The sequence below is a fragment of the Salvia splendens genome, chromosome 8 (genome assembly GCF_004379255.2).
Source record: "Salvia splendens isolate huo1 chromosome 8, SspV2, whole genome shotgun sequence".
Lineage (NCBI taxonomy): Eukaryota > Viridiplantae > Streptophyta > Magnoliopsida > Lamiales > Lamiaceae > Salvia > Salvia splendens.
This window is the reverse complement of record NC_056039.1, coordinates 2,826,663-2,847,467: the sequence shown is the minus strand read 5'-3', so window position 1 is coordinate 2,847,467 and position 20,805 is coordinate 2,826,663. Positions and strand designations below refer to the sequence as shown.

Below are 20,805 nucleotides of genomic sequence, written 5' to 3'. Positions count from 1 at the left end.
ATTCGCCAAACCATCAAACACAAATTGGCAGAACGAAGAAACACAGGAGTATTATACATTACGGTATATTATACACAAATTGATACACGGTACAATAAACACACACACACACACACACCATTTTTGTTTGTTACAATTTCAAAAACACTGTTTAATTAATACTAGTACAAAATAGAAAGCATGCAAATGTAATCACGGCCAAGGCCTCTGGCGCCGCCCTGCCTCTGTCACGGTTTCCTCCTCCGCGGTGAGGGTGGTGGTTGTTTCCTGCACCCGCTGCTGCATACACCGGAGTCACACCACCACCACTAGGGACGTGTGAGCCGCCATCTCCTCCCGAAACCACCGGACTGCCGCCGCCGACACTTTCGGCGTGGGCCACCCTTCTTCCTCCTGCACAGTGTCAAGGGATTTCTTGATTGATAAACATGATTTCATTTGTTTATAAAGATTGAAAATGGAAGCATCAAAAAATACCTAGAGAAGTTGCATATAGTTGATGAATGCAAAGGAAAAGGAGTGGCATGAGCACAAGTAGTAGCAGCCTTTGTTTGCTTCTCATTTTTGCCTCTTGAGTTTACATACAAAGAAAATTTTTGATCATGTTTATATATATTGCTCCTCTCTTTCTGTGTAATCTTATTCCACTCTTGTTATTAAAAGTCACAAAAAGGCTAATATTCTTGAATGTAAGAATCACTTTAAAGTTATCTTATATGTTGCAATAAAAGTTTATTTAGTTTGTGCTAATATCGTGCAGTCGAATCTTATGTAGATGGTGTTCGAGTAAAATAAGGAACTTTTACAAGAGTTAAAAATGGAATTGGCAAACTCCAAAAGGATTTGTGTAAAATTTTTAAGAGCCCCTATTTTTTTATATTTTTATTTTAAGTTAACCATGAAAACTTACTTGTGGATAGTCTAAACTGAGGTTGCCATCTCGATAAGAAATTTAGAATCAAAGAATAGTTCATTTATATAAATCAAGTCTTAGTTGAGTTCCATGAATACTAACTTCCTCCTTTATTCTAATAGTGCATGTTTTTAGGTATAAATTGATTTGATTGATGTCTATTTTACAAATAATAACTTATAGGAGTATAAATTTTAGACGATCCATACCTACTGAATTTTCTCCTTTATTCTAATGGTGCATGTTTTAGGTATAACTTGATGCAACATTGTGATCGATGCCCTTTTACTTTTAACCAACTTGGGCTAATTTGATACTCCTCTTTATTCTCACCAAAGGTCAAATGCTAAATTCTTGAGTTATCATGATTTACAAGTGAAAGACATTATTCATATTAATCAGGTCAGTTTAGAAGGGTATAAAAATTACATGAACAAATTATAATTCATTGCTAACAACGCCCAAAAACACATTCATTTCAGTAGACGAAGAATTATTCATGCTGACAACTCACAACACCTTGGCTGCATACATACCAGTGTCAAAAATATGCTAACCTCTTAGTAAGAGACTAAAATTCTATGGTGCTTTCTTTCACAACAAAAGGGAGAGTCTTGAGAAGTTGCAGTGAAGGTCGACGCAGAGTGTGGTTGAGAAGAATCATAAATGTTAGAAGGGTTAGAGCTCCATTTTAGGAGACCCAACCCAACACATTTTAAGGCAAATCGCAAGAAAATTATGAAGGTCAACTTCTTGTCCCTCCCATAACTCAAAATTAGTCGCAACAACCATGAAATTGGGATTTGTTCGCAGTTATTGCACAACGAAAAATCCTAGTCGCCTAAGTTGATGCAATCTGTTGATGAGTGTGCCTTATATATAGATGGATAGATACATCATACATGAACTAAAATGCATTAAAATGTTATTTAACCTTTAGGCGAAAAAGCAAAGAATTACACCAGAAGAAGTGTAACTACCAGATCCTGCACCATCAGGTCAGGTTATTGTTTTACTTACAGAAGAAAGAGTTTTGAGGAGTTGAGAAGAAGGTCGTCTCACGATGTGGTTCAGATATATTGCGAGGGTTAAGAGGGTCAACACGCCCGCCTGATGAAGAGTGCCCAGTGAGGGCGGTGCAGTCGACAAGAGAGGAGCTGTCCCCAAACTAACCTGCAGGATAACGGCCCTTTTAGAGCGATTCCCACAACAATGTCTTGTACACATACAAGGAAGTTGATCTTAGTACCTGAACTGCAGCGATGCCAATAGTGCTTCCTATTAAAGGCCGTAATGCAGGAGGTATATCAGGTGTTCTTGTCGACCACCACAGGCCACCAATGGCAAGTAAAGATGCAGCAGCGAGTACTTGGTGGACGAGCTGGCATATAGAAGAAAGGCATATGAGTTTGATTATGCCATGCTTCTGGCGTGAAGCAACTACACAAATATTGTCTTGTGACTAATGAACACTGTTTAGTACTTGAACATAATCACAACCGATAAATTAACTTTGCCATGTAAAATTGTGATGATTATATATAGTTAGTGTTCTAAGTTTCATTACTTGTTAAGACATTTGCAACGCCTCAAAATTGCTATATTCCACACGGAAAAACTACAGGCGCTGTTGGTGTAACATCAAAGAGATTTTGTACCTGAGTTTTCAAGACAAATACATCATTTGAAACCCATCCCTCGCTCGTATGTGAAGAAGCACTAAAAGCACCGCCCTGGAAATATCAAATCTACGTGGTTATGTAACCATACATAAATTCCACTTTAAGCGATTCAGTTAAAAAACTGACAAAAGAAAAGGTATACTTACACTTTCAGCCACAAATGCTCCAGAGATAGCAGTGATCCCAACAATAAAACTTGCAGGGAGAACAAAACGCTTGACCTTTGCTGCCTGTTGAACCCAGGCTATTGATTCCGCAGGGGATTCAGGCATGGCGACAGAAAGAGCCGTCCAAAAGAGCCCAGAGTAAACAACAAAGGTTGAAATCGAATGAGCTGCTAGGTGGTAAAAACTTACTCTTGGTCCAGCAAACTCGGACTTGGGTTCCTAAGAGAAGGAAATAATTTTCTTTTAGAAACAAAAAGTTATCATAATCAAGTAATGTAAATGCGGTAGAAACTTTAGCTTTTACCTCTGAACACTTGGCTGTCCACCGCCCTATTAGTCCTTGCCCAGCACAAAGAGCAAATAGTCCAGAGAGCCTAAGTCCGAGAAGGAGTGTAATATATCCTTTTAAAAGAAAATATGAAAAAGGTACTCCAAACATAACGGCCAATGACCTTCCCCACAAAACATGAGCATACTCCATATAATACATCAACCTAAAATCATCAATAGTCATCTCTTTATTTACTCTGCAAAAAATAAAACTAAGATTGGTTAACTGTTAAAATTCACCACAGGACAGCTGAACTGGGGATTAATAAAATTGAAAGAACATGCATGTCCAGTAGCATTTCAAGTGCCCCCAGCATGTACCAAAAGCCAAGCAAAAAAACATAATTGTCATGAAAAGGGTTCAAGAGAAACAATCAGCATTTTATACTTATTAAGCAATACATGCTGATCTTGGAGAAGCAATCACAATGCTGAGGGCAGTGAGTGAGAGATAAATCAAAAACAAATTGCAGTGACTTGATTTACCGTTTGTAGTCATGGGATTGCTTGTATTTTTCAAATTCTGCCAACCAATCGTCATTAGAGAGAGGAAGACGACCAGTGAATTTCCAGCCTGTCATTGGAAGGCCAGACTTAGCCAGCCGTGTGACGCCACCGAGAACCACCATGCTGTACACCCAAGCAGCAGATACAAAAAGCCAAATACCAACTACTTCCTGAGCATTGGACCCAGCAGTGACCAGAAGTTTCAATCCTTCTGTTCCTTTTGCATTTGTGGATTTGGCGGTTGAGAAATTCCGGAATGAGCGAATGTGGAAGTTCTGGACAGATAACAAGAGTCCTATGTAAGGATTATGGTCTAGTTAGAAAATGAATTCAATAGCATAGTCTGAAAAGAGTGGATAACTATTACGCATTTTTTAGCAGAAAACAGTATAAGAAAATGGGGTTGTATGATGTATCTTAAAGTTTTCATCTAGTCATAGCAATTTCCGATATTCATTTTAGTAATTAGCTGTACAACAAGTCATGTAGCAGTCAGATTTCTAGCATCCCTGGTTGATAATCTTAAGAAATAAAACAACATCAAAACTACCTCATGAAGCACTAAGTTATACATATAGGAACAAATGTCCAACGAACAAAAGGAAGCGTATAAAGCTCAATACAATTTGTAGCAACTCGTTGTAATCAGCAAAAGTTCCAAGTGTTAGAATCCAGAAAAGAGGCAATATCCTAACCTAAATTAGCACATTGCATCAAAGACAATATAATTGTATGCAAACTCAAATCAACATAAAGACATTCATGTTGTTCATCCAATAAACATGATAAGAATTGCACGAAATGCACAACTGCAAACATGTAAAATCAATGAAACATTCAGAAGCAAACGTTAGAGTACACCATCAAACCTCCCAAACGAATAGCCTTGCACAGAAAACAAGCAAACAAGCACCTTAGCAAGCTCAAACAGACTGCAAACTGCCGCAAATTTTAGCTCATGGACTGATTAGACAAATAAAATTTCAGGTCACTTCTCCGAATTTCTAGTGTCCAAAACATATAACTCGAGGTAATGAACGTGTTTTGTGTTGTGACGCTACAAAAGAATGAAAACAAATGAATCACAGCAGCGAAAGAAGCGACAAAAATTTGAAAACCTTAACATTATTTTGAAGCAATGACCTTATACCACAGCCAATGAAGCTTCCTGTGATTGAGGTTTTGACAGAAGGAATGATTCTCGAGTAGTAAAAGCTCGACTGTGATTCGGTTGAAGGAGTGGAATATGTTTTCCATTTGCTAAACTTCGATTCAGAAAATTTGGGGGTTAGGGATTTGCTTCTCCTCAGAAGCAAAATCAATTTGTTTTCAATCATGATGAGAACTAGATTTGAGTACTATTGAATATGCGGAATTATACCTCCAAAATTAATCCAAACTATCCGTTGCTATGTTTTATATTAAAAAACTTTGGAAAAATGCGTTTTAATTAATTCACAAATAATTTACTATTTGACTTTATGTTGTTAATTCAGCTAATATTCATCCGCTTTTCATTGTAATTAGCAATATATTATTTGTAAAAGGTAGGGTAAATGTTTGATTTTATTCAGTGCATTTAACTGAAAATGTCTTCATTTCTTGAGTAATTGCTCCAAGGATAATTTGGTTCGACAATTTTTAACAAAATATTTTAAAGCTAAGTTGAACGTTAGGTAGTTTTTTTATAATTACATTGAGGATGAGATACTTCATTATAAAATGCTAAAATGATAACGTATAATCGAATAGCCAAGAAACTAACAAATTTGTTTTAGTGATATGGATTTAGTAAATCGAGCAAGCTCAAAAAAGTTGTGCCACTTAAACTTTATTTGATGGGCCAAAAGTCTCGGTGAATCACTTCAGCACGTAGGCCCATAGTCTCGGTAAACCAATTATTCACTGGTCTTGAAAATCTTGTTTTTAATAATAATAATAATAATAATAATAATAATAATAATAATAATAATAATAATAATAATAATAATAATAATAATAATCTGAGACTGAAACCATCCACCTAAAAGAAAGAATTTTCTACATAGTTAAATGATTAAAAAAAATAATAATAAAAATGAAAACACACACATACTTATGTGTAAATATGCATGAGCACATAGCATATAATTAATGATAGATTCACGTGGGATTGGTGATCGAGTAACCCCACGTCCCGCTCATAAGAGCTCGAAAACTTCATTAAATTCAATCTTTGGAGCTTCTGCTGCACCCATGGCGCGACAATTTTACACCAATTTGTCAGACACACGAGTTTCGTTTTTTGTATTCGCCATAGTTTAATACAATATGAAAGTAGTACTAAAAACAAGTCAAAGCAATGAGTGTGAGATGGCCCATTTAATTTACCGCAACTCAAGCCAAGATTGAAGAACAACAAAATAATGTCAAAACTACCAGACATTATAAAACACTCCTCACTCACTTTCACTCACACCAAAGGCTTCCTGTCTGAAAATGGCAGACTTCCAAACCAATAGCCCTTTCCTTCTCTCCCTCTTCTTTCTCCTCTCCCTCTCCTCCTTCTCTCTCATCCAATCCTCCAATTACGACCAGCAAGAACTCCAGTGGCTAGACGACAAAGATGACGAGATCTCCATGTTCCAAAGCAGACACTCATCCCTCAGAAGCTGCGACTTCAGCAAAGGAAAATGGGTCTACGATCAAACCTACCCCCTCTACGACGCCAACTGCCCCTACCTCAGCAGCGCCGTCACCTGCCGCAAAAACGGCCGCCCCGACTCTGACTACGAGAAGTGGAGGTGGAAGCCCCATGGCTGCTCTATTCCTAGGTGATCACCCTACTAGTAGTATTCAAGATTCTTTGGAGTGTACTGGGATTTTTTGGAGTTTTTTAGGATTTTTGGAGTGTACTAGGATTCAAGATTCTTTGGAGATTTTTTGGAGTGTACTAGTATGATTTTTTTGGAGTGTACTGGGATTCAAGATTGTTTCTTTCATAAGTATAATGTACATGTTGTGACAATGCAGGTTTGATGCATTGGATTTTCTTGGAAGGATGAGGAGGAAGAGGATCATGCTGGTGGGTGATTCCATAATGAGGAACCAGTGGGAGTCCCTTGTTTGCTTGGTTCAGTCCGTTGTCCCGACATCTCGAAAATCGGTCATCTACAATGGCCCTACAATGGCCTTTCTTGCTCTAGTGAGTGTCCACATTTCATCAATTTTGCATGATTCGAGAATGAGTCATGACTGAGCTATTTTGTGCAGGATTTTGAGATGTCTATTGAATTCTGTTGGGCTCCTTTCTTGGTGGAGTTGAAGAGAGAGGCTGATGGGAAGAGAATACTGCACCTAGATTTGATTGAGGAGAATGCCAAGTATTGGAGAGGTGTGGATGCCCTCGTGTTTGATTCGGCTCATTGGTGGACTCACTCGGATAAACGAAGCTCGTATGATCACCCGTTTCGCCTCTGTTTTACGCGGTTTAGTGATTGTCTGAACATGATTGAGTGATGTTCTTCTCTTGCAGATGGGATTTTGTGATGGAGGGGAACAATGTGTACAAAGGCATCAATCCGTCACTTGCTTATGAGAAAGGGATGAGAACTTGGGCTAAGTGGATTGACCTAAATCTTGATCCTAGGAGGACTAAAGTGTTCTTTAGAACCATGTCACCTAGACATAACAAGTACTACTATGAATCTATGACTAAATATTCTATTACAAATTCTTATTACTTAAACTAATCCAAATCTTGGCTTGTTTCTGCAGGGAGAATGGAGGGAAGTGTAGTAAAGATAAAGAGCCACTGAAGTATCTAACCCGGCCTCATGTCCCGGAGCCAATGGTGGTTCTGGTGAAGGTGCTGAGGAGCATGGAGTTCCCGGTGTCATTTCAGGATGTGATGACGTTGTCGGATTTGAGACGGGACGGTCACCCCTCGGTCTATGCCCGGGCGGCCGGGGGAAAGAACAACCAGCTGATGAAGGATCACAACTCTGATTGTAGCCATTGGTGTCTGCCTGGAGTGCCTGATACTTGGAATGATATCTTGTATGCAATGCTTTAAATTAAGACAAAAGAATAGTTGTGGTCGCAGCTTATCATGTATTAAGTTTGCCTAGTGATTGTGCTTTTCATCTATTGTAAAAATGTTATGTTTTCTAGTTTAGATGTTATGCTTGTTTGCTTTTATATTTCTTGGGCTTCTTTTGTCCTTGGGAAGGTAGTGCTTTTTTCCTATTTCGATGTCGATAGTATGTATTATGTGTATACTGATGATGTCATTTTACACCCATGGTATATCCGTATATATATAAAAGATTAAGTAATGAGAGTCGGTACTATCTAAAATCCAAAATTTCTAAGCCAAATTGGGATTATTTTGTATTGAGTGTGATCACTATATGACATTTTGTGTCATTTGGTATAAACAATGATTTTATGAAGTCCCAATGTAATGTTACAGAGGGAAAGCCATAGTTCTATTTAACCCTTGGTGACAAATTTTCTTTCATTTTTGAAAATTGACTGTATATTTTGCATTTCTTCAACTTTATTTATTTGTGCCATTAATTCTTCCTTGTGACTTTACAGCTCGAAACCAAATGTAAAATCATAGTGTCTGAAAACACTACATGATGCTTTGCCATAATTAGGGCAAACTTTTTTTGCATTGCACTCTTCAATGATTGTTACCACTTCTTGTGACAATAAAGATTCATGTTCTTGAGCAGTAAATTCGATCAAATTTAATAATGACTAACAGAGATCTCACTCTTTTATATTCAGTTTCAATATTATCTATTAAAAAATAACAGAGTACGTATACAACACAGGTAATAACACAATCTTATTTTTTTTACTTTCTAACTCATCTCATGTCTATTTTAGCAACACTACTAAACAAGACCTTACATTCATGAACTTAACAATTTGATATGGATTTTTTTTACATTAAATCTGAAATACATATGAGAGTTTTGTAGTACAGTAGTAGTTAGTAGCTATCTTGACCGATTAATAATCATGTAAATTACTCTTGCTTTTTCTTGGAGAATGGATTAGTTGTGTTGGTTGAAAAAGTGAAAGCGGTTTTTTGTTGACTTAGTGCTTCACCAAATTTAAATAATTGAAGCATGCAATGACTCTACATCCTCTTTAGTTTAACTTTAGATCCTTACCTTTCCTTTCCTACTTTAAGCTTTTCCAATTAATCACTATTTAACTCTGTATACTCTGATTATAATTTTAACTACACTAAACTTAAAGAAGAAAATATATAAAATCTCAACCTTCAACGAGCTAAACTTTATTTCACTGTAAAATGAAAATTTAGTTGTACACAAAAAAATTTCAATAGTATACACAAAGAAACCTCAGTAAATAGTTTCTTCCAAACACAGCAGATGGGATTCTCACCAAACCAAGATTGTGGCTGTTGAAGCTCCCAATTATGGCGGCCGACGCCTCGCCTACATTCACCTAGAAATGCAGCAAACCTCCAGGAAACACCATGACCTCCTCCTTGTCAAGAACCTTACCGAGGATAGATCCTTCCATCCGCCACGAAGGCTACCTCAGTTGCTCACGTGGGTGATAATGTGGCACGTTGATGCCACCAGGCTTAAAGTTCGCGCGAAAAAAAAACAGACATGCCACAAGGTTGATAACAATATAAAGTTACAATTATTGTTTCAAAGGGCAATCATGTCTCTTCCTCCCACCAGTATCACAGTAGCAGTTCAAATAGAATAGCTTTAGGAGAAAGAGGTAACACACATTCTCGATGAGCATTTTCTTGCACGCAGCGTTGCAGCCGGATATAATGTACAGTATTACAAGAACTTGCCAGCAAGAAGCAAAAATCTCAGAGAGAGAGAGAGAGAGAGAGAGAAGCTAAGAGCTCTGACTGAATTGAGTGAATACATAAGCAACTTATACAGTAAGATGTGAAAGATAAAACGAAGAAAATAGGCCGGAGCATGAGAAATTCTGCGTTTTATTAGAGCAAGGCAGTTGGATTATAATCATTCTCCTTTAGAGATTTATGCAGTTGAAAAGTTATCAATGTTAAGAGCTTGGGTATACAGACTACAGAGAGCAAATTCAGCAGGTGAGAATGCACTTTCCATAGCAAGTTTTCAGTTTAAGAGATGAACAAGAAGAGGAAATACTCATATTAAGAGATGATAATTTCTTTTAGTCTAAAGTCTCAAAATGGTCCTTAACATATTGCGATTTTTTTTATTTTGGTCCAAAACATTATCTTTTGAATTATTCGGTACCTCACATTTGAAAACGGGTCACATTTGGTCCTTTTTGGACGGTTCCGTCAAATTTTTGACGGTTTTAATTACCGGGTCACTAATCCGTCACTAACACAAACCAATCTCAACACCGCCCCTTTATGCCCTTTCAAGCAGCAAGCAACGAAGAAATTCATCTCTTCATCGTCGCCGCCATTGTCTCTCCTCTCCCAAACCAGAATCACTCCGCTGCCGCCGCCGGAGGCCAACCCCGCCCCATCCGGCGTCAGCGCGAGAGCATTCACACTCGAATCGAGCTTCGATAGCGTCGTCTTCAAGCTCCGTTTTCTCCTGTCGCCGGAGGCGGATGCTCTCCACACCTTGATCTTCCCGTTGGCGGAGCCGGTGTAGACGATTCCGCCGGAGGAGGCGACGACGTTCATGGCGTCGAAATGCGCTGAACCGACGGAGTCGATGCAAGCCATATCGGAAGATGTTTTCCACGTTTTAAAGCTCTTATCCCATGAGATTGAGTAGAGCTCGCCGCGATCGCCGTCGATGGCTAGTCCAGAGACGGCGTCAGTGTGCTGGATCCATAAATTCTGCTTGTGGCGGCAGATTTTGACGTAGTTTTTGGCGGATAGGCAGTTGAAATCAATTGGCTCGTCGTTGATTTGGCGACGACGGTGTTCAGCTCGTCGGCGGACATGCGGCCGGTGGAGGAGGCGTTGAGGGCGGCGTTAGTAACAGATTAGTGATGGATTTGTTACCCGGTAATTAAAACCGTCAAAAATTTGACGGAACCGTCCAAAAAGGGCCAAATGTGACCCGTTTTCAAATGTGAGAGACCGAATAATTCAAAAGATAATGTTTTGGACCAAAATAAAAAATCGCAATATGTTAAGGACCATTTTGAGACTTTAGTCTTTCTTTTACCTAAATAGTCATGAACTTTTTAATGTTTTGAAATTTTGCATGAGTTCAAATTTTCATGTCCAGTATCACTTTCTGTGTAAAATTCCACTAGTATATCGTACTGATATAAATCCAAATTCAAATAAAAATGAAAATATAGAGTTCCATGACGAGGAGTTTTAACCAAAGGTCCAAAACTCAATATTATGAGTAGTGTTAAAAAGTTAATAATTTATGTGCTTGCGAACCATCACAGTTTTTTACACCAGGAGGATTACAGCAAGAGCAAGAGGCAATTTTTTTCACTTTCTCAAATATAACTAATTCATCAATATTTTTTTGAAAAAAATTATAATTAGTAATGTTTTTTCAGTGCTACAACGTATAGGACGTAATCATTTTTTTCTTACTTGGTTTTATACAGATATTAAGTTGTGTTTGTTTTTGGGTTATAGATATTAAGTTGTGTTTGTTTTCTGTTATCATAGACTCGCAACGAGATATTATATCTTATGTTTTTCTTTAAAAGATTAATAGTAATGATTTATCTCATGTAGTACTTTGAATCTTCAATTTATTGTTAGTTGGAAGAAAATATCTTTATCAACTAAGCGAGATTTTGTACTGTTTAATGTGTATTTTATTTTCTAAGTCAACTGATAGAAACTATTCCAAAACTAGTTTGTCACAAAATGTTTTCTGACATCATTTTCGCCTTTTGTTTAAAAATGTCAACCTTGGTCGAAATTGCTTCTTTTACCCAGACAATAATCCCACTTTTATTCAGATATATTCTGAAAAAAGTAAAAAAAAAACAAACAACAAAATGTAAGTGAGGATTAAGTACAATTTTTCCCCAAATTCAGTATCAGTATGTAAGCAATAAAAAACATCTTCTAAATTTTAGGGCAAAAAATCTAATTAATTTTGCCCCCAAAATCCAGCTATCGCCGTCTCTCTTTCTCTCTCTACTGACGTATATTCTCTCTCTCCCTCTCTTCGATTTCCCCCTTCTGTCTCGGACTCTCGGCGGTAAGCTCTCCGATCCCGGTCGATCGATTAATGCAGGTTAGCCTGTTCGATCCTCTCGTGTTTAGCGCGATTGATTGGAGCTGGAAGCTGTGTAATTTATTGAATTTGGAGGGAACGGGAGTTTATGGATAAACCCTAATTTGGACTTGGTCAATTGGGGATTTTCAGTGTTTGAATGAGAAATTGGAGTGTTTTCGCATGTAGGTTATATGCTGGTTTGTAATTCACTGCTGCTTTTCTTCGCTTAATTTGGATAATTCCATGTTCAATTTTGTTTTCGAAACTTTAGGTGCGAATTCATCGAATTGATGGGCAGTTACATGTACTATTGTGTATTGGCAATTGCTCTCGTATTGTTCAATGTTGTATTTTGGGAATTGTATGTTTGTAGTTAAAGAAGTGTTTTTGAAGCGTGTGGTTAAAAACTGCAGAGTGAATTGTTGGGCTTTGAATAGTTAGATCATATTTGACGGGATTCTTCACTTGTTTGTAAAGAGAACACTTAAGTATTTGAATGATTTGGAAGTTTAACTATATGTAGAAATGTCAGTGTCAATCACGGAAGTCTACAACACTGTAGTTACCCAATTTCTGATGGTACTGAAGTGCTTCATTTTGAAATGAGATTACTGTATCTATGTGCCTTTGACTAATTACTGCTTATCTACACCCCTGACTCATTCTGGGAGTTCTTTTCTGTGAGTTCCTATGTGATATTTAGTGTCAAAGTTCATAGAGCTATCATGGTAAACAGTATAATGTCCTTCAAGATCTCTGATGACTTTTACATTTCTGGCTTTTCCAGTTTTTGCTGCATAGGTCGTGTGAACTTTAAAGAGGAAGGAAGACTTAGAGACATGAGTTATTCATCCTAATAATGGATGGAAACTCAAGGTATGAATTGATGTCAGCCAGTTCAGATACTAATTTTGCTGGTAACTACCAGAGTAGCCAGAGGGGATACGCTTCTCCCTCTTTGGGTCGGTCCTCAAGTTTCAGAGAAGGTTCAGAAAGTAGGAATATTAGTTCTGGGAAGGCCAATTCTCGAGGCAGTGCTATTTCACCGGGAGATGTGCCTTCATTATCTCAATGCCTAATCTTGGAGCCGATTGTTATGGGTGATCCAAGACATGCTCGGTCTGGTGAGTTGAGGAGGGTTCTCGCTAATTCAGCTGGGAGCAATTCGGAAGAAAACTCTTTCGGATCTGCTCATCCGAAGAATTCACCTCCAGCTGCTGTTGAGGAGCTAAAACGATTAAGAGCAAGCGTCGCAGATACTTGTTTCAAAGCCAGGTAAGATTAGATACTTGTTTGGAAACCTTGCATGTGCTGAACATTTGGAATGTTGAAATGAATTGGCCATCTACTCCATTCTGTGTTTATGTTCCAGAGCCATATCCATACACAATCTTTTGACATGCGTGCTAAATTCTAAAAATTATGTAAATGATTGTCTAGAACCGTGCACTTGTATGATTTTTCAAATATTCTTATCATCCTTTGTATATTCTGAAACAAACACATCTCTTTTTGACCAGCGGTCGAGCTAGAAAGTTCGATGAGCATTTAACTAAGTTGAGCAGATATGTTGAGGCCTTGCCCTCTAAGAAGCCACAGCAGCTGCGGAATGAGTTGTTGACGAATGAAAGATCTAGTGGTGCAACTTTGAAGATATCTCAGATACATCGGAACTCTTCTGAACTGGGAAGTCAGAAGTTTGATGACCGGTCTAAGAATGTTGGTCTCAGTAAGCGGTTGCGTACCTCAGCAACTGAACCTCGGGTTTGTAAAACTAGAATCTACTATATTTATTATCTCTGCTGTGTTGGGTTCTAATATCCACCCCAGTAACAATAGGAAAACAAGAGGTCATGACTAGAAATAACACTAAGAAAGCAAGAGTCAGACTAGAAGTACAAGACAACCACTATTCACTCTAACTTGGATTACTTAATAGTAGCAGGAAAGATTGCTGATCATGCACTGAAGAGCTTGTGTACATTGTGAACTCACACTTCCTATTTTTGTCCTTTTACATGTAAAAGTTATAAATGGTACATTTCAAATAAGTATCTTATGATTGTTATGCCTTAAATGCACTGGTATCTATTTTGCGTTCTTGCATTTTATATTTCTAGTGGTTATCAATTGAGCTTCATTAATAGTTTTTGCAATTTGCACATTTGGCCACTTTCATTATTGTGTTAAGAATTAATTGCGTACTTTCCATTTTCAGGCAGAATGCAGGAATAATGCAGTACTGCGCCAGCCTATGATAGTGACAAAAGAAAGAGACATTCTAAAAGATAATATTGCAGATTCTGATATGGTTGAGGAAAAAATAAGAAGGTTGCCTGCAGGTGGAGAAGGATGGGATAAGAAAATGAAAAGGAAACGCTCTGTTGGTGCGGTATCTTCAAGATCCCTTGACAATGATGGTGGACCGAAACGGAACATGCATAATAAGCTTTCTATTGATTCTAGCATGCTCCCTGGTGATTCTGCCCATGGTTTTAGGTAAGCAAGTTTCTTGTAATCTTGTTGCCATTATTCACTGAACTATCCAGAAATTGTGCAGCCTACTTGTTATTCCGGAAATTAGTTTTTCATGGGGAAGTTTTAATTTATTGAACGGTTGATGGTATTGATTTAATATCATAATGTCTTTGCCCTGGATCTATTTTGACAGATCAGGATCTTCGAGCGGTAATAAGCTAGAGCCTATGCCATCTCCTGCTGGTTCTACTCCACGGCTAACTTTCAAAAGTGAACAAGAAAAATCAATGCTCTCAAGGGATGTGTCCGCGGGACTAATAAAGGAACGACCTCTGGGAAAAGTAAATGTCAAGTATGTGCCTCTCTTTTTATACAGATGTACTTCGTTTGACATGAATTGGAATTTTGGGAATGATAATTCTGCTGGATCGCCTTTAGGTTGAATAATCGCGAGGAGAACCATACAATGTCATCTAGTCCAATTGTAAAGGGAAAGGCTTCAAGGGCACCACGGAGTGGCTCTACGGCTGCTGCTAATGCTCCTCGTGTGGCTGAAACTTTGGAGAGTTGGGAACAGGGCCAAGTTGTGACTAAAAACACTTCCATTGGTGGGCCTAACAATCGCAAGCGTCCCTTACCTTCAGGATCATCCTCTCCCCCAATAACTCAATGGGTTGGTCAGAGGCCACAGAAGATGTCACGAACAAGGAGAACAAATCTTATCCCAGTATCAAACAGTGATGAAGTACAGATGCAATCTGAAGGGTGTTCTCCTACGGACTTTGGTCCGAGGATAAGCATTGGTGGGATCAACTCTTCCCTTCTTACCAAGAGTTCAGCTAATGGAAGCCAAAATTTTAAAGTAAGATCTGAAAATATTTCATCTCCAGCCAGATTGTCTGAAAGTGAAGAATCTGGTGCTGGTGAGAGCAGAATAAATGATAAAGGTGTGGGAAGTTGGAATCAGGAAGAAAGGACTGCAAATGGGCCAAGTGTTGGGCCATCAACAATCCCTATAAAAAAGAATAAAATTGTTGCCAAAGAAGATATTAGTGATGGTGTGAGAAGGCAAGGGCGAAGTGGACGAGTTTCACCATTTTCGAGGGCTAGCATTTCACCAACAAGAGAAAAATTGGATACTGTGGTGGCAACTAAGCCTCTTCGAAATGCAAGGTCTGGTTCTGAGAAGAGTGGAAGGTACTTTATTTTCTTTGCTGATAAGCTCTAGTTTTCTGTAATTTTTTCCAGTTTCTCATTATGTCTTTGGATATGCCACAGCAAGTCCGGTCGTCCTTTGAAAAAGCTGTCGGACCGCAAAAACTTTTCTCGTCTTGGCCATATGACAAATGGGGGATCTCCTGATTGCAGCGGTAAGCCTTTTAATAAATTTTTAGGTTATGGGCATAGTGCCCATGAAAGATTTAGTTCTTGTAGTTTTCTTGATTGTACTATGTGGTTACTGGTTAGTGGTAGATGAAGTCTGTAAATCGTAGGTTGATTCTAATTTGTTTGAGGGTCTGACTTAACTTTTTGTTTAGATCCATGAATTGCTCCCTGTATTTGTCGATTTCTTAAATCGTGTAGAGCCTAGACTAAAGACAAAAGCTCCATTTTTTGGATTTTTAAAAAATCAGTACCTAGTTATAGCCAATAGAACTTGTGCCTTGTGCTTAACTTGCTTTATCACTTAGTCATGCTTTTTTCCAATAAATCAGTCTTACTGCCTTCACGTTAACCAGTTCATGTCATGTTCAGAATGAAGTACGATTCCCTTAGCAGAATAAGTGATAAGGACCTTAAACCAGTTTACATGTCTTCCGTTTTGAATTGATTATAACAAAATGAGGTACTATTCCTTCTCAGGAGAGTCAGATGATGACCGAGAAGAACTCATGGCAGCTGCCAATCTGGCCTGCAACTTTAGCAGTAAGCATCACCATTATTTTTATTTCTGGTAAAAAAGTTTATCGTATATATTTTACCGATAATTCATGTCATATCCATACTGCAGTCAAAGCATGTTCAAGTGCCTTCTGGAAGACATTTGAGGCATTGTTTGCTTCTATTGGTCCAGATGAAAAATCATACTTATCACGAGAGGTGAAGCCCTATTGATGGTTACGTTGATTCTCCAATTTTCGTTGTCAATTCCTAAAAGTTTCTTTATTTTGAATCAGCTAAAATTGGCTGAAGAGTCATGTACAAGTTTGTCTCAGTACCGGAGTAATGGGAACTTTGATCAGGTGAATGTGCTTTGTAACTAGTATCTTTCACTGTATTGCATTTGGACCCCATTCTGCAACACTTGTTGGTTCATTAAGTATTCCGAATCTGCTATTTGTTTCATATCTTGAGCTGAATCTTTTGAGCATCTGTCTTCTAATATTTTTTTAAGAGAAATGGTCACAACTCTTTTTTTTTACTGTACCCGAAGTCCTGATGTTTAAAGTGCTTGCTTTTCTTTTACCAGGACGATTCTTGCCGTAAGGATATGCCAGCTTCTGGCTCTGTTTCTTTCAGAAGCAACCATTGCTCGAATTCTTTGGATAGGATGGATTCTGTTGAGCAGCATCAGAACTCCTCCGTAGGTGGGTCCTCAGATGCAGAGAAAACATTTGGTAAAAGTACTCCACTTTATCAGAGGGTACTATCTGCTCTCATCGTGGAAGATGAAATTGAAGAGTTTGAAGAAACTGGATTTGGGAGACCAAGGAATTCAGCTAATAATTCATACTTCCTCTCTGAAACTGAAAGTCAGCATATAAGCAACTTAGACTTCTCCGAGCCAGTAATTGGTGCTCAGACAAGGAAAAATGGTAATGTGCATAAGATTTTTCCTTGTAATGGGAATATGGATGTGGATAGGAGCCCCAGTGCACAAGACTATATGTGTAATGGTGATCTGACACAAAAAGATTGTTTCATGCACTCAGAGGTTGAAGTTTTGGTTAGGCTTTCAAGATTTGAGCATGCTCCACAAAGTCTGCTTCCGAATAATAGTGGCATTTCTTCCTTAGATTTTCAATATGAGCATATGAGTGTTGAAGAAAAACTTGTAGAAGAACTGCAGAGCATTGGCCTGTTCCTGGAAGCTGTGGTAAGTTTCAGATTGTAAAGAGTGCTACTGAAAATTAAGTGTTTTCATATTGGCCATCCTTTTCATCATGCTAAATCCTCTTTATGACATTATTGATAAGTTAAAGTGCAAATATATTGTCTACTTTTATGTATTTTATTTTTGATTGTCTAATTGATACAATGCAGCCTGCATTGGATGACAAAGAAGATGAGGGAATCAACCATAAAATTGCTCGGTTGGAGAACGGACTTCTTGAACAGGTCATCTTACTTGATATCATTTTTCTCAGAGTTATTCTTGCTCGATATCATTAAGATATACATTTCTGTGAATTCATTGATGAGCAGTTCTTTGTTATTGCTCATGCTTCCTTCCCCTCTCAAACACATACTCTCAACATCGCAAGGCTGTCTGCATCAATGTGATTGATTTTCTTTCTTGTGCTTAAAATTTAGGTTCGAAAGAAGAAGACATGCTTGGATAAAATAGATAAGGCTATTCAAGAAGAAAATGACGTTAGAAGGTAAATTACGTATTTCTTGGATCCTTCCTATGTTTAAGACTTTGTTATCAAGGAGCAGAATTATTGTTAGCATCTAGTCATAATATATAACGTGTTTAATTGTATGCCAGGGACCCTGAGCAGGTTGCGATGGACATGCTTGTTGAGTCGGGGTACAAGAAACTTCTGGTCAGTTTAAATTCTTGATTCTGTCTCCCTACTTATCACTTGAGATAGAGTTGTTATATTATGAATTGTTGAATTTTCATTGATTGGTTTTCCTAAGTTTTGTCAGTAACCATCATATTTAGCAAGGCACTGCACGATTTCCTCTTTTATTTATGTTAATCAGAACTACCTTCTCATTTAGATTCTTGTTTGGAATGATTTACAGGCAACTAAAGGAACCTTGGCCACTAAGCTTGGGATTCTTAAGGTGTCAAAACAAGTTGCTTTGAATTTTTGCAAGAGAACGCTTTTTAGATGCCTTAAATTTGAAGATTCGGGTATCAGTTGTTTTTCTGAACCTGCACTCAGGGAGGTCGTATATGCACCACCTCCTAAGTTCTCGGAGATGGAGCTACTTTCAGGTGTTAACCCAGCAGCTTCCAATGGTAAGCACTTGAATCTTGTTAAATGCAGTTACAAATAGTCAATGCAAAATATAATCCAACTTCGGGCAACTCAATAGTTCGGTAACGATTTTCAGTACATCTTAGAAGCAATATTTGCATTTCAGTTTTATTCTTTGTATTGTATCTTCTGTTCGTGTTGACAGTCAAAATGCTTTTTATGATTCGGCAGATACACTTGGGACTTCACCTCGTTTTGATCATGGTGTTGCTAAAAATGGGCCAGTATCAAATAGAGGAAAGAAAAAGGAACTATCGCTCTACGATGTAGGTGGTTCTGTCTTCCGATCTTCGTCTGGTCTAGGCATCTCTGGCAGTGCAAAGGGAAAGAGAAGCGAAAGGGATAGGGATTCAAGCAAGAACGGAAGGCTGTCCATGGGTGGCGCCAAGGGCGAGCGCAAAACAAAAACGAAACCCAAGCAGAAAACCGCTCAGCTTTCCATGTCTGGAGTCAATAATATCACGGAAACAGACGGTGAAGCAGCAAACAACAGGAGAAAAGATGTTAGATTCATGTCTTCCGGTAATGCCCCTCCCGAGTCATCGAAAGACGCGGCTGACTTCTCAGCTCTGCCCCTCGACAACATCGACGGGATAGAAGAGCTAGGCGTGGATGGTGACACAGGCGCACCGCAAGATCTCAATTCATGGTTCAATTTTGAAGTGGACGGTGAAGAACACGATGACGTCGTTGGCCTCGAGATACCCATGGATGACCTCTCAGACCTACTCATCTTCTGAGCCCTTACTCCCTCGTTGTACAGCTTCTCGGAATACTGATTTGTTTAGAGGAATCGACTGCTCATTTTTTTAAAATTTCATCGTCTTGGCCTAATGGCTGTTGTAAGTATACATTTTTGTTGTAATTTAGGAAAATATTCATAGTCATCCTATATTTATATTTCAGAGTAATTCTTTTCTCCAGTAGGAGATGCTCTGAGTGTAATTTCATACAGTCTCTCTATTTTATTCAAAAAATACAAGTTTGATGGCAATGAAAGGTACAACTACCAAACCTAAAACTGCACCGGTTTCTTGAACCTTTTGTCATTTCTTATGTCTCTATGCACATAAAAACAAGCAGATCAATTCTTGCCTATGCCAAGTTGAAATAATGAAGTATCTCAGGCTTCATAAGTCCCAAGGTGAGACGAGCTTCGCTGCCTCAGAGGCTCGTGGTGGGAGCAACGTAGATGATGACCGTGGAGTCGACAACCAGAAGGTGAAAAGCCTGATGGAAGCCATGCACCGAGTCATTTCATATCGCTCAAGAAAGAACCCGTCTCCAGAGGCTGCTGCGCCGTCTGGTTCATACCTCGGGCCAAAGAGATCTACAGGTGAAACCAACAGACTGTGAAGTGCTCTACAAATGTGGTATAATAATGTGTGCTGCTCTCTTTCAAATCTACACTGAATGCAATGATGAATTCTGGATTTCTTTGAAGAAATTCTTGTATTAATGGAGTCAACTGCACACCATCACACTTTTGTGAAGATCAAGAACTAATCAATAATCAGAGCAGAAAAAGAAAACACAAGATTTAGCCTTGTTTCTGTTCTAACATGGCCTTCTACATACACATCAGTCACGATATCCACCATTTTATATTTTGTAATTTAATGGTGTAGTATTCAATTTTCAAATCTTACGGGATTAATCAGAATTTACGACTTAAATGAATATGATCCTTTTCGTTATGATTCTTAAAAAATAGAATTAACATTTTTTGGTGAGTTATACTCCCTTCATACGTGATTATGTGCGTCTTACTTTTTGACGACTTGAGTTTCAAGAAATGAAGAAGTATGGATAAAAAAATAGTCGAATATGAATCTTATTTTTATATACTAATTTTATAATAAAATGTGAATGTAATGAGCAGGGGCGGATCTACCCTATAAGAGGGTAGGGCTTAAGCCCTTACCCATTTTTTTTATTTTTTTATTTTGTATTTATAAATTTTTAAAAATTTTAAAAAATCATGTTAAGCCCTTATTAAAGTGATGCTAATGTAGAACAAATTATCTTGAAATAATTAATAGAAAGGGCTGAGATTAATGAAAGAAGTAAAAATTTGCAGAGCATTAACAATGGTGGATGATTATTGTGAGGAAGAAGATGACTTTAAAGTTAAATAATACATATATAGTTACAGAAAATTAAGCCCATCACAGGAAATAAATAAAATTCAGCCCAAGAAGTGTTAGACAAGTGAGTATAAATAAAAATCAGCCCATAAAAAGGTCTAAAATAAAATTTGATTTCAGCCTAAAATAAAAAATACTACTCAAAATAACTAATTAAAAATAACTCAGT

General features: G+C 38.0%; 3 protein-coding genes and 1 long non-coding RNA gene across 10 annotated transcripts; 2 read left to right on the top strand and 2 right to left on the bottom strand.

Moving 5' to 3' along the window:
• Positions 1-24: 24 nt before the first annotated feature.
• On the bottom strand, positions 25-870 carry LOC121744171. Its single transcript, XR_006038503.1, has 2 exons — positions 478-870; positions 25-393 (listed from the first exon to the last, which is right to left on the bottom strand). It is a non-coding gene; the product is annotated as an uncharacterized LOC121744171 (long non-coding RNA).
• A 935-nt stretch (positions 871-1,805) lies between these two features.
• LOC121743026 (cytochrome c oxidase assembly protein COX15-like) lies at positions 1,806-4,965 on the bottom strand. Of its 5 annotated transcripts, XM_042136204.1 has the most exons (8): positions 4,750-4,965; positions 4,513-4,531; positions 3,579-3,874; positions 3,067-3,289; positions 2,742-2,981; positions 2,572-2,646; positions 2,163-2,294; positions 1,806-2,086 (listed from the first exon to the last, which is right to left on the bottom strand). In XM_042136204.1, the coding sequence occupies exons 1-8, from the start codon at positions 4,854-4,856 to the stop codon at positions 1,913-1,915; spliced, it is 1,266 nt and encodes a 421-aa protein (XP_041992138.1). In that variant the 5' UTR covers positions 4,857-4,965; the 3' UTR covers positions 1,806-1,912. The 5 variants fall into 5 exon arrangements, with proteins under 5 accessions (XP_041992138.1, XP_041992134.1, XP_041992137.1 ...); XM_042136200.1 differs by lacking the exon at positions 4,513-4,531 and having other exon boundaries at positions 4,718-4,965; XM_042136203.1 differs by lacking the exon at positions 4,513-4,531 and having other exon boundaries at positions 3,067-3,256; positions 4,718-4,965.
• A 1,085-nt stretch (positions 4,966-6,050) lies between these two features.
• On the top strand, positions 6,051-7,826 carry LOC121743222 (protein trichome birefringence-like 36). Its single transcript, XM_042136458.1, has 5 exons — positions 6,051-6,412; positions 6,612-6,783; positions 6,852-7,033; positions 7,114-7,272; positions 7,356-7,826. The coding sequence occupies exons 1-5, from the start codon at positions 6,078-6,080 to the stop codon at positions 7,651-7,653; spliced, it is 1,146 nt and encodes a 381-aa protein (XP_041992392.1). The 5' UTR covers positions 6,051-6,077; the 3' UTR covers positions 7,654-7,826.
• Positions 7,827-11,593: 3,767 nt separating this feature from the next.
• On the top strand, positions 11,594-19,483 carry LOC121744606. 3 transcript variants are annotated; one of them, XM_042138203.1, is made up of 16 exons: positions 11,594-11,779; positions 12,585-13,072; positions 13,318-13,561; positions 14,016-14,296; positions 14,469-14,627; positions 14,714-15,472; positions 15,554-15,645; positions 16,139-16,201; positions 16,287-16,375; positions 16,453-16,518; positions 16,746-17,372; positions 17,540-17,614; positions 17,810-17,877; positions 17,988-18,045; positions 18,251-18,470; positions 18,661-19,483. In XM_042138203.1, exons 2-16 carry the CDS (start codon positions 12,657-12,659, stop codon positions 19,227-19,229), a joined length of 3,786 nt encoding a protein of 1,261 aa, XP_041994137.1. In that variant the 5' UTR covers positions 11,594-11,779; positions 12,585-12,656; the 3' UTR covers positions 19,230-19,483. The 3 variants fall into 3 exon arrangements, with proteins under 3 accessions (XP_041994137.1, XP_041994135.1, XP_041994136.1); XM_042138201.1 differs by having other exon boundaries at positions 11,594-11,815; XM_042138202.1 differs by lacking the exon at positions 11,594-11,779 and adding an exon at positions 11,844-11,979.
• The last annotated feature ends 1,322 nt before the right edge of the window (positions 19,484-20,805 follow it).